Raw genomic sequence first — 12,838 nt, 5'->3', positions numbered from 1 at the left:
AGACAAAGACTGAAACACCTGTAATGTTTGCGTTAGTTTGGGAAAAGGTCCTGACAGACTTCCCATTGGATTGTGTTGTCAGTAGCAAATGGATTTTAGATTAACTGCAAAATGTAAAAAAAAAATTGCTCCAACTTCAGTTGTTTTGCTGTCACTCTCTCGTTTCCACCTCAGCTGACTTGTTTAATATTTAATCGACTGTAATGCAATAGAAACCAGTCTTCATAATCATAGCTCTGTGTGTGTGTGTGCCGGTTCCTTTTGTTCTGCAGTTTCACTCATGCTAAGCATTCTAATTTCCACTCACAGCTTGTCACATGTCCTACCCGCTGTAGATATGTAGTATACGTGTTGCAAAGAAAAATAAATATGTCAAACATGTTATTTGTGTCCTGTTTTAACTTCCCTTGGAACTAACTTTTGTAATGCCTTACAAAAAGTAGGACATCATGAACAAAAAGCCAGGCAGTGACTATCTTTAGCTCCCGTATCTACTGACTCACTTATAAATAACAATGAGCCATGGCAGAAACATGTTGATGGTTTTGTGCTCTTGACATTAGAGCTTTAAAGGTTGGAAACATCACAGAAGAATCTGGAGCAACTTGTTTTACCAAGAAATTAGAGAGAAGTGTTTTGATGAAAAGTCTTTGTCATATATAACTAATGCAGTCCTTGTGGTCTATCTGTCACAGCGGGTTAACTTCACATAAGCAACAATGCCTTGTCTTCTCAAAAAGTTGTTTGTCACAACCTACAATAATCTCCATTCCTCTTTTTGTCATCAGTACAGTCGGGTTTGGTGTGGTCTCTGTTGACTCATCCTGTCTTCTATAAGGCCAGATGGCCTCTGGAAACTTAATGTTGGTTTACACATTGAGAAAGAGTGGAAAAAAGAAAAAGAACTTAACCTCAGATGACCTACTTAAAAACCGTTTGTGGGCATATGTTATTTCCATTCCACTATAATCTAATGATTACTTCCTTCAAAGTGTCTAGATGCATGCTATGTGGGGTAATAAAGGCCACTATCACTCAGTAATATGAGAGGCAACTCTACAGGAGGGTTATATTCTGAACAAGAAAATGTGTTGCTCTGAGATGGACAATAGACAAAGGCCCAACTAAAACACAGCATCACAGGACTGAACTTCAATATGTGCCAATAAACTAGATCAGGGGCTCCCAAAGTGGGGTACACATACCCCCAGGGGTACTTGGAAGAAGCCCAGGGAGTACTTGAATTAAAAAAAAAAAAAATACGTTAAATAAGTTATCATGTACTGAATACAAAATAAATGATGAGAATTAATGCTGAAATATAAAACACAATAAATACATTCATATAATAGTTTTATTGTCAGTCATCTTGTTTAAGCTTTGGTAACATTTTAAGAACATTTCTATTTTATATTATTCAAAATGAGTTTATTTGAGTAGCTAAGTAATTATTTTTTGTTGATGAAAGGTTAATTTATTATTTAATGACCAATTTATTTATTTTTCTTATCAATGAAAAAGGACACATTTCAGTTTAGATTTTACACACAAAATGTACTTTAAAAAATGTGCTATTTTTATATATTAAAGTTAAATATATGTTGTTTGTTTACAAAGTTTTGAAAATATGACACCTTTGGCACAGGAACTAATTTTGCCAATTTTTTTTTAACCAAAAATGCTGAAGCAAGAGCTGGGGGGTACTAAAAAAAAGTAGAAAAAAGTAAAAAAGTATATTTCAGGGGGTACTCCACTGTAAAAAGTTTGAGAACCACTGGTCTAGATCATATGCAAGTTACATAACAGAGCCAAAATGTGTCATAAAATATGGGACCCTTTAATGTTGTCCATCAGTTCATACATTGCTGCTGTTTCTGTGAGAGGGTTTGTATGATGTAGAAGTGGAAGTAACCTGTCTTAATGGACATGTGTGTGCCATCTGTGAGTATCTATGAGCCACAATTCCCTACCTTGTTCTTTTGTGTTCGTTCAATAACAATGGAGAGGAAAAAAAAGAACTATCAATATGTATTGAGGGACAAATCTTCAAATTAACAGTCAAAAAACTGTTATTCATAACATTAATCCTCAAAGACCTAACCAGCCACCAGTGACCAAAAGCATCCTCTGATCTAAAATGTTTAATAACTTATGAACCCCTAAGGCTCCATAGTGAAAATGGAAACACTGTCATCTTCTACAGCATTGACTCACCAATAAAAGATGTTTATTTTTATAATCAGTTAATGATATAATTTACTTAAACAGTCACTTTTTCGTCATTTTTATCCGTTTCAATATAATAACCTTTGAATTTACTCTTAGCTTTTATGAACATCTACGTGGTCAATGAATTAAATATATATCTGAAAATAACTGATTTCACTTAGAGGTTAAATAAGGATAAAAATTCATTTGGAAGACTCTACAAAAACACCTCTAGGTCTTTAAGGGATAAACAAAGATCAATCCACACAGTGAATAATTACATTTTACCTAAATAGAAAACAAATGTACTTTCTGATTCTGCCCTTTCCTCCCCCTGGTCATGACCATGGATCATGTCACCTCTGTAAAATCTTCCCTTTTCCACCTCCATTCCACATCATGTGTTGGATGAGCAGATGCTGCCCTTTGTGTCTCGGCCGTCACTGTTGACTTGACCTGAACACATGGCACAAAGCCACTGGGAAACTCCACACTGGGCTGGTGTCCAACTGCCTAGTATCTACTGTACACACATTAAACGAATACTACTTTACCCTGGTGCAAAGACACGTCTGAACACATCCACATCATTAGCCTTTACACATGGTGATCATCTGTTACAGGCAGCAGAGCAGTACTTTAACATATCAGATTCTAACCAAACCAGCTATAGGAACAAGGGAAGGACTTCATTAACAGCCACCAGCGATGAAAAGTATCCACTAATCAATAATATGAAATATCTTCTGAATAACTAGTCCTATCATTATCTTGTAATAGTTCAGATAAAATGCAGTTCCTCAGCTTTTCTGCAAACATCACATGTTTCTATTTTGGATGTTCAGAGGCACCGTAGTCAACAGAGAAACACTGCCACATTCTGAAACATCAATTCACCTGTAAAATCCTGTAGTTTGACAGATTACAGTGGCTGTAGCTACTTGTTTTCATGTTCAGTTAATAATAAATTTTACTGAAAAGTAATTTTTTCCTCAGTTTTCTCCATATTGATAACTGTTGAATTTCCTTAGAACATCTCCATGATTGGTGAATTAAACATAGGAAAATACTTGATTTTCACTGAAAAAATGTAAAACGCATACTGTAATACACTGTTTCCTATGAAGTTGAAATAAAATATTTGTACCTCTTCTCATGAAATGATAATGACAATGTGATTTATTGTTGATAGATAAAGTGCAACTGGGACTCAGTATGTAATCATTGGACCTGGTCAAAGGTGATTACTACTGTGTGTAAATAGGAATAAAAAGAGGAATGTGTCTAAAAACAATATTATTCCAACTTTATGGGTAACAGTGTAAATGGTGATAAATCACTTAGATAAGGTTAAACCTGGAGAGAAGTTTATCTGGAAGTTGCTACAATATATGCAGTTCTGCTCATAGGTTCACATACCCTTGCAGGATTTGTGATTCTTTGGCCATTTTTCAGAGAATGTGAATGATAATACAAAAACTTTTCTTTCACTTGTGGCTAGTGGTTGGGTGAAGCCATTTATTATCAAACAAATGTGTTTGCTCTTTTTAAAATCATACTGACAACAGAAACTATCCAAATGACCCTGATCTAAAGTTTACATACCCTAGTTCTTAATCCTCTGTATTGGCCCCTTTAACATTAATGACAGTTTGAAGTCTTTTGTGGTAGTTGTGGATGAGGCACTTTATTTTCTCAGATGGTAAAGCTGCCCATTCTTGTTAGTAAAACACCTTCATTTTGGGTTTTCTTGCATGAACTGCATGTTTAAGACCTCCCCAAAGTGGCTCAATGATATTGAGGTCAGAAGACTGAGATGGACACTCTTTCACCTTCACTTTTTTCAGCTGTAGCCAATGACAGGTCAACTTGGCCTTGAGTTTTGGGTCATTGTCATGTTGGAACATCCAAGACTGTCCCATGTGCATCCTGCCAGGATATGTAAATTTATGAGCACAACTGTATAATAATATTTCCAGATCCTCAGGTGTTAAAGTGGTATTCACATAATTTGCTTTGTATTTTATTTAGGTGAGAACCTTTAGAGAGAGGACATGAATTTTGCAGCTGAGTAAATGATCAACATAAACAAGTGGATTAACCATGAGAGTGAAAACTATAAGTGATGTCTTTGATATTAAAAACATCATTTCCATGCGACTGCTCTTTGTATCTAAACAGGACACTAGACTTCTTACATGACACAGAACAAGTCACTTAAATACCTGGCCTCACCTCAGTTGTAACGAGAGGCCATTATGTCTTGTCTGTTCATGTTCTTGAAGACTGCAGTCGTGTCCCTGCTGTATTCTGAATTAACTGTGACCTCACCTGTCCTCGGTTTGCAGAGGGGTCCACAAGTTTGTGGAGATTCTGGGGAATACAGCGCAGACACAGTGAGTCAAATGTGGTTAAAAACTTCAAGTATAGCCAAGGAGTTGCAGAGAGGTGTGTGTGGTTTTAAAATCAACTGTTTGCTGTCAAAAAGGGAAAGTATCACTTTCGGTTGTGTGTTTTATTGAGGTTAGGTCACATTGGCAAGTTCTCAAACAGTGATCAGGTGATGAACTGCTTACCTCTCAGCACTTTCTGGAAAAAACACTCACATTACACTAAATGAAGACCTGTATCGGTGATGTAAGATCCTCTAAATACAGTATTAAACTATTTGTATTTTTGATATTCCTGCAGTTGAATCCATTTATCTGCATATGAAAGTAAAAACTGGACACATTAAGTCATGTCCCATGCATAGAACCTCCTGGGAGAACTTCTGGATAAGACACCTGTAGACATTGTTTTTTTTTTCTTGAAATAAACAAAGCTATTACTCTGGGGAAAATAAAAATCACACACGCTTCAAAAAATGTCACCACAATCAGTTTCTTGCCGATTAAGAACATAAAAGCATCTTTTCATTTTTAAATCTACTGCTGCTGTTCCTAAAGTCACTTTTTAAACACAGTAACTTCAGAATTGGGTTTTATACTCGTTTTTTTAATATCAGACCTGTACACTAGCCTACTGATGATAAAAACCACATCCAGTCCACATAAAATAACTTTAAATCAAGTAATGACCTAAATCCATATTTTAAGGGGTTGCTTTCAGGGTCAAGGAACTGATTTCTACCATACATGTTTCCTTTAGTGTGTTTATATTCAATATCACATGTTCATGGATATGACCTAAAGGGACTATAAGCTCTGATTGTCTGGTTGTGTATGTCCCACATGACCTTACTACTCTGCATTATTTGGATAACACTGTGTTTGATCAGGATTTATTTGATTTTTTTTAAAATTCAAAATTAGATTAGTTCAAGATTTAATAGAGAAGTGAATAAAAAGGAAAAGAGGCTCATAGCTTTCAACAGTTAACAGTAATATTGATGGGAGGCATCTCCAAATTGTATGCATTTTAGTCTATCCCTATTTCTAAATAAGGAATGAATCTGTGAGTTTGCAGGTGGCGGCAGGTATTATTTTTTCTGTTGCCAAGATACAACACCCACGGGAGTCCCCACACCAGTAGGGACTCCCCATCGTACGAGAACAGCCTTCTCCAACCACAAACAACCACCGCTTTAACTTAGAGCCGATCAGGGCTGAAAGGGTGAAAGTGAAACCTGGTGACAAATGGCTGTTTAATGTTTTCATAAAACCTGACGCCATTTTTTCCATTGGGTCCAAGCACCATATAAGGAAGTTTCATTCATGATGTCAGTACAATGTGTCAGATTTCACTATGTTTGGTCATGCTGATGGGAAATATCCCCATTAATGTAAACATTTTACTCTTTAGTACAATCAATGCATCTCACAGTTCTATCCTTACATATATCCTAATATGGACAAATCTGCAGACATCCGTATTTTTTAAAATGTATTTTATCATTTAATATAAGTTTTATGTTCCTAACTCTCTTTCCTGTATAAATGGTGGCTGAATTAAGAATCTTGTATTAATGACAGAACTGCAAATTCTATATTATTTCTATCTGTCTAGTTTTTATAAAGTGGCTTTGTACAAGTCATTTATGAATGAAGTTTATGGTAAAAATAAGTCAGTGAATCACTAGAAATTGGTTAAAGCCTGAAGCACCCACAACTGAAGAATGGATCAATATCATACAGGACATCTAGATTCTGGAGAAATTGTCATTTTGTTTAAAGGGTCAGAGGGAATGTTTTTTCATTATTTGGCCAAAATGGACAAACAATATAAAACCTGTAACTGATGTGAATTGAATACATCGGTTATGTGAAAACATTTATATGATATACCTTTCTGTTTAGGTTAATGCAAATATACGCACCTTAGTGTGTTTTATCTTGTTGATGTAGTAGTGGAGTAAGCCCTCTCCTCCCGCCTACTTTTCTTTCTTTCTTTTTTTCTTTTTTCTATATTTGACTAAAAATCTTGGCTAAGCATCTTCGCTCAGATTTGATGTATGGATATTGAATTGTACCTGAAGGGAAGCTTTGTATGACATGCTTTTCCAAATAAACAAAGAATGGAAAAAAAAAAGTCAGTGAAAATTATTATCTAAACAATCTGTGGTGAGACTGTCCTGCTCAGTTAAAACATTTTAGCGCCATCTACTGGAAAATCACAGAAAAAGCATAACCTCAGTGATAGCTACGTACCTAGTTGAGTATTGATTATATGGATATTTAGGTATTGAGTTAAGGCTTTACAAACCTTTTAATGACATTTGGGACACCGTGACTGAGCTTGATGACTAAGTCTTAATCAAATACGACTATATTACCTAACATGTCATTAAAAATGTAGAATTAATGTATTATGCTACAGATACCATGTTTACTGTTTTACCTACAGTTTACTAAATGCTTCTAATCACTTTTTTTTTTGTTTTAACTCTTATAACACATTGTTGCTAAATACTGATCTGTATTACTGTTAATCTATGCAATATGTCGATAAAAGTATTCTTTATTTGGGTTCTGTCTTTGAATGAATGTCATCCTTACATTTCCCTGCATGATTCATGGATACAGATTTTAACTTATCACATTTAGGAAGCAGAATTAGTCCAGCCCAGTGGTTAATTTTTTGTCTTTTATGTCATTTTCAACTTTTTGCATCTTTGGTTTTATCACACTAAAATCACTTTTGTCCTGATAAGTCTTTTATCTCTTTGGATTTATGAGTCTTTCATGTCATTTATATCATGTGTGTTACATTTGACACATCTCCTCTGCATTTCCAATTTTGGTGGGATAAACATTCATGAATCCCTTCAGAGAAAACCTTTTTTCAGTTTGAATTAAGAAAATGAATTCATGTATCATACTATTGTTATACAATACTGTATATATTTTCCTCAGCCAACTGGTGACCCATTTGGGAAACACAGGTATATAATAATATTAAGTGGCGAATAAAACATCTAAATTAAGTTCCAGGTTCTTATTTCTTTATGATGTCCAACAAATAAAATTATATCACATCAGAACAAAACTAAACAGAACTAACCCACATTCTGTATCTGTATCAGACAACAGTATTTTACTGGCCCCAAACTGCGTAATGCATTATCAGACAAATCTCAACTTTAACAGTTATAATGAAAATGCTTTTCGGAAGAAGAACCTGAGAAATCCAATTTTGTGCTGCTGAGTACTGAAATCATAATTTAATAGCAAGTTTGTTAATTTCCTCAGTTTGCAGTGTGATTAGATTAAGGGGAAACTACATAATCCGTTTTTTACATCATACACTGACCACATGAGTCTATCTTTGCATACAAACTATTTTTAAACATATAGTGAGTTTAAAAAGGTTTTCCCCAATTTACATACCGGAATCCTGAGTTCCAAAGTAGGCAACATATTAAACAGCGTCTGAAGTACAGATCAGCAGAAACAAGGTTTAAGAAAAAGTGAATGTTTTATTTTTAAATATCCTTTTCTTTGTGTTGTATTTACACAGATCTTAAATCTTATTCAGGGGTCTTCAATGAAAGAGGAAATAAAACATCTTCAGTACGCATTAGTCCAACATGTCCTTTTCATTTGGGCCACTTTCATTATGTGTCGCTCCATTATGGTGACAAACACTGCACAGTCTCTCCCAGGTGTTCATTCAACACAAGTGTCAAACAGAAACTTTGTGACTCCCACCATGAAAAGAGGAGCAACAGTTCAACCTACTGAATCCTTCAGTTTGATGCGGTGCTGATGTCCCACTCATCATTTCTTCTCTGTAAGATGTGGCTCTAAGAGTTTCTGAATATGCAGCTCCTCCACCAGTTGGTCCACACAGGCCTTAAACAAAGGCTCAGGCTCCTAAAAAATAAAAATAAAAACACAGTCAGAATTCAGAGAATACAATAATACAAAAAAATAATACTGGACATTGTCATACGACTATGAAATAAGTCCATTTCTAAATATCATTTGAAACCGAACAGGATGTTTTTGTTTCAGTGACTGCAGCCCACAACAATGAAACAGTCTCGTTACTGCTGTGAGGTTTAACAGGCGATAAAATCTGAATGAACTGTGTTTGAGGACTATGTTACCTTGTGCTCCAGCTGCCTCTGTTTCTCAACGGCCTCTTCCAGACTCAGACCCACCCACTCTGCCTCCTCCTCTGGGATCTCAAACTGCTGCTCACCACACAGAAACAACAAAATTAACACATTAGTTGATTTTTAAGGTGTATCTCAAGTCAACTACCTGGTAAACATTTCTACCAAACTGTTTATAATGGAGAGCCACTGTTTCAATTATCAGTTATTATGAGAGGACAGCATTATTGAATGTTCCTTTGTATTGCTGATCACTTATACATAAACACATCACATAAACATATATGCGTGTTAACTTTACTTACTTTCTGAATGAGACTTAAAGTAGCAAAGCAAACAGAATGTATGCAAGACTTTCAAAAGAGAATCAATAACATGAGTTTTTTGCAAACGGACATAAGTGATGGCATAGAATAATGACTCATTGAGTGAGAACGCATCCCTACCTTGTATTTGCTGTAGACTTTCTCCCTCTTGACAGGGTCGTCAGGGTAAAGCTCTTTGTCTTTGCGTGCCAGGCGAAGCAACATTGCCCTCTTCAGGTCCATTCCCAGTTTGGAGTTCAGGTCTTCTTTCGGTGTCTAAAAAGAGTTAAAGTGTAATTTTACCCCTGCTGTAACTACACCGGCAACATTATTCTGAAAATCACCACAAAATCAAAAAGAGGCCAAGAGTGTGGCAATTAGAGGCTGAATGTCCAGGTGTGGATGTTAGACAGGAGTAGTTCAGGGACATCCGAAAAACAGAGAATCATAGGATGCTTATGAAGCTTTGAAAGGGTCAGTTTGTGTTTCTGTACTGATTTTATCACATGGCAAAGGCACATCTAAAACTTCAATATCAGTTAAAGTGTTGAAATAATTTTGATGGCTTTTTTTTGCTGTCATACTGTCCTTTTCCATGGGGAGCTGAAATCCTGAAGCCTCTGACTCCTACTTTGACAAAAAGAAACCTTCTACAGCCTGTGTTGTGTCATTGTGGTGTTTTAATATGTTATTGCGAATTCAAACAAATTAACTGATTGAGGCAAAGGTTTAACAAGGTAAAATCTCTGTCCCTGTGTGTGTTGAATGGTTTTGAATAGAGTGATATAACTATCAGTTTAAGTTGCAAGAAAATGAATGAGGTTTGGCAGAATCTGAAGGACCGGTGGACTGAACATAATAGAGTAGAAGCAGTAAAATGGATTTTCAATGCAAATTTCATGAAGTAGAGTTGTACTTGCATCAAGATGTGAATGCTCAAAAACATTTCAAAGCAGAATGTAGGAGTTGAGCTGTTTTCACTTTTAATACTAACCTTAAGATTTTTACATATTTGTCACTTTGTAAATGTATTATCACTAGTATGAATGTGTTTCTTCATATGATAAAATTCCCTTCACAGATTAAAAATCACATTTGTCATGTTATAGTGTCACTTTAAAAATCACATGTATGTGCAAGCATTGAGAAACATAATTTTGTTAACAAATTCTAAATCTAGAAGGTGAAAGTTTTCTTTCTCTTACTTTGAGGATATAAAAGTCGAAGCCATAAGCAGCATCGATGAGGTTCAGGGTGCGGGGCGTGACAGTGACAGTGAACTTGTTATCGAGGATCTCGCTGTAAAGCTCTCGCTTTAAGAGCTGAGGTTTCCATGTCTTTTTCAAACGAGTGGACAACTACAAAAAAAAAAAAAAAAAAAGAAAAGGCAGACATCACAAACTGAGGTTAGAAATTGAAAATTTACAGCGTATTCTTATATGATGTTTTTTTTTTTTTTTTAAATGCAAATTGGACATTTTACAATTAGCATTTAGTTCTCAGCTTTCATTTAAATACAAAATGCAGATAGTGTCATTATGAGCTCAAGTAGAGATTGTTTTAACAATATTTTTCTATTAAACACTAAAAAAAGAAAAAGAATATCAATCACATTTCCAACAAATCAAGGAGGTATATTCAGCATGTAATTTTTGGACAATATTTATCAAATCCTGAAATTTTTCAAGCTGAAAATAGAAAAAAAGAATAAAAACAATGACATAATCAAGAAAAGTGTTTTGCCTTAACACTCTGTTCTATTGCCCAAAATTCTGATTAAAACTGGAATTTTATTAAAATAATAAATTTTTATATGTGAGGTTGACAATAAAAGTAATGCGCGGTTTAATTCCCAGCACATACTTTTGTGATCTCAGTAACTTCAATTATGACATTCTATATTCATTCATTCAAGTTGTGGCACAGAGAGCAACAGCTTTCATATGCATCTTTATCATAACCATAGATGCAAATAAATGCAAAAATCTAATTAACTTTGAGGACTTTCACAAGGCCATGTAGTGTATTACCTTTTAGTAATGTTTATGTAAAAACAGCCTCTCTGTAGACTCACTTTGTCATTGTTGGCGTATCTGTAGCCTGATATCCAGCCCTCTCCTCCCCACAGACCATCCTGGGAAAATGGAGGGTAGTAGATTGGAATTGGGACATCTTGCACTCGTTCCTTCTGCCCCGTCTTTGGATTAGCTCGGTATTGGACTCCCAGGGGCCTCCAGTGGACAGGTGTAGGCTCCTTCTGCTCCAGGGACTTGAGGTAGTGTTTAGGGAGCCGGGTATAGATGCCCTGCTTCAACTTTAGGGCTTCCCAGATTTTGGGTGGGTATTTATGAAGTGGCATAGTGGTCTTTACAAGTTCAATCTAGAAGACATGAGGAGTAAATGGTTATACTAAATTTCAAATGGATACTGGTAGTACTGAGGATATAATAACACTAGTTATTGCAAGACATATTTTACAATACTGAAAGACATTTTTATTTGGGGTTGTTTGTTATGCCTATGAGAACAGTTTTCGTCCATTGAATTAGAACTGGGCTATATGACCAAAAAGGTGGATCTTGATTTTTTTTTTTTTTTCCCAGCAACTTGAAATTTCCAATACAGTTTTAATACAGATTCAATAACAATTTGCTACATTCTATGCCATATTTTGTAGACAAACCTATTCACAACATATCTATTGCAATAAGTGTTCAAGTTGCTGTTTGTATCTCTGTTGCATTAAAATAACTGTTTCTATAAAAATATAGATTTTGCAATTTAGTTTTTTCCCTTAGTTTCAGAGGCCAACATCTGCTCAATCACAATAATGCTACTAATTTCCTCCCAATGTTGAATAAGAACTTGCAGTCAGTGTTCACTGGCTTTCACATTAAATCAAAATTAAAAAAAAAAATTATTGAAGTTACATAGACATTCAGTCTCAAACTTAGAAAGTACATTTCGTTTTATCTTGCTGTGTCTTATAAATTTTCATCTTTTATTTATTTATATTTTTTTTTTGAACATTTTGCATCGTTACTTGTTTTGTTACATCTTGTATAAAACCACAAATTACTGTCAGCACTTCGCTCAAGACATTAAAGCTGTAAATACATAATGATTCGACTATGCTTGAAAATCACCGATATCGACTGATATGATACTGATTTAAAATAATCTTGATTAAATATATTTTTTGGATATATTGTCCAATCATGGCTGTTGGTCAAACGAGAAAAAAACTAACCTAAAGAAACATCAACTTCTTCACATAACCAATGCTCTCAAAAACAAGTAATTTCTGCAAGTGCACTCTATCCTAGTACTAATGAGCCCACCCTACTGTACTAAAATATCAGTGTCAGCTCTGATTATAAAGTGTTATTATATTTTTTAGCAACATTCTTGGTCACAGCTGACAACTTAGCTTAACAGGCTAACAACAGATAGCTACACGTTAACGATTTAACTGAATAAATAAACCTCCTTGAGACTGATATAGCGTTAGAAATACAAATACAGGTGAACCCTACCAATTAAAAGAAGTCAGTGTTCTCCAGAATGCGAACTGTACCTTAAAAACTCACGTTGAGTCAAAGTCATGCAGGTAAGGACATCATGCTCACTTCACTGGGGCAGTTTCCGGTCTGATAGTGCCCGCCTATATCAAGACGCAAAACGATTGGATGGTTGACAGGAAATTCTCTGTTTTTATTGGACTTCATAGGCTGTCAATCATGTTTTCCTCTACGGTGAAGCGGAA

General features: G+C 35.2%; 1 protein-coding gene across 3 annotated transcripts; it reads right to left on the bottom strand.

Moving 5' to 3' along the window:
- Positions 1-8,105: 8,105 nt before the first annotated feature.
- Positions 8,106-12,768, bottom strand: mrpl28 (mitochondrial ribosomal protein L28). Of its 3 annotated transcripts, none has more exons than XM_030151170.1 (6): positions 12,650-12,768; positions 11,147-11,452; positions 10,278-10,430; positions 9,214-9,348; positions 8,759-8,845; positions 8,106-8,522 (listed from the first exon to the last, which is right to left on the bottom strand). In XM_030151170.1, exons 2-6 carry the CDS (start codon positions 11,429-11,431, stop codon positions 8,427-8,429), a joined length of 756 nt encoding a protein of 251 aa, XP_030007030.1. In that variant the 5' UTR covers positions 11,432-11,452; positions 12,650-12,768; the 3' UTR covers positions 8,106-8,426. The 3 variants fall into 3 exon arrangements, with proteins under 3 accessions (XP_030007030.1, XP_030007031.1, XP_030007028.1); XM_030151171.1 differs by having other exon boundaries at positions 12,663-12,735; XM_030151168.1 differs by having other exon boundaries at positions 12,609-12,734.
- Positions 12,769-12,838: the final 70 nt, after the last annotated feature.

This window comes from Sphaeramia orbicularis, chromosome 13, assembly GCF_902148855.1.
Source record: "Sphaeramia orbicularis chromosome 13, fSphaOr1.1, whole genome shotgun sequence".
NCBI classification, from domain to species: domain Eukaryota; kingdom Metazoa; phylum Chordata; class Actinopteri; order Kurtiformes; family Apogonidae; genus Sphaeramia; species Sphaeramia orbicularis.
Note: the sequence above shows the minus strand (reverse complement) of the source record. Positions and strands in the feature narration are given on the sequence as shown.

Excerpts from the sequence above, each read along its gene's own strand:
- mrpl28 (XM_030151170.1), bottom strand. The coding sequence starts at position 11,431 with ATGCCACTTCATAAATACCCACCCAAAATCTGGGAAGCCCTAAAGTTG. Across the intron at positions 10,431-11,146 it reads GATACGCCAACAATGACAAA|TTGTCCACTCGTTTGAAAAA; the intron begins GTGAGTCTACAG and ends TTTTTTTTGTAG. Across the intron at positions 8,523-8,758 it reads AGAGGCAGCTGGAGCACAAG|GAGCCTGAGCCTTTGTTTAA; the intron begins GTAACATAGTCC and ends TTTATTTTTTAG.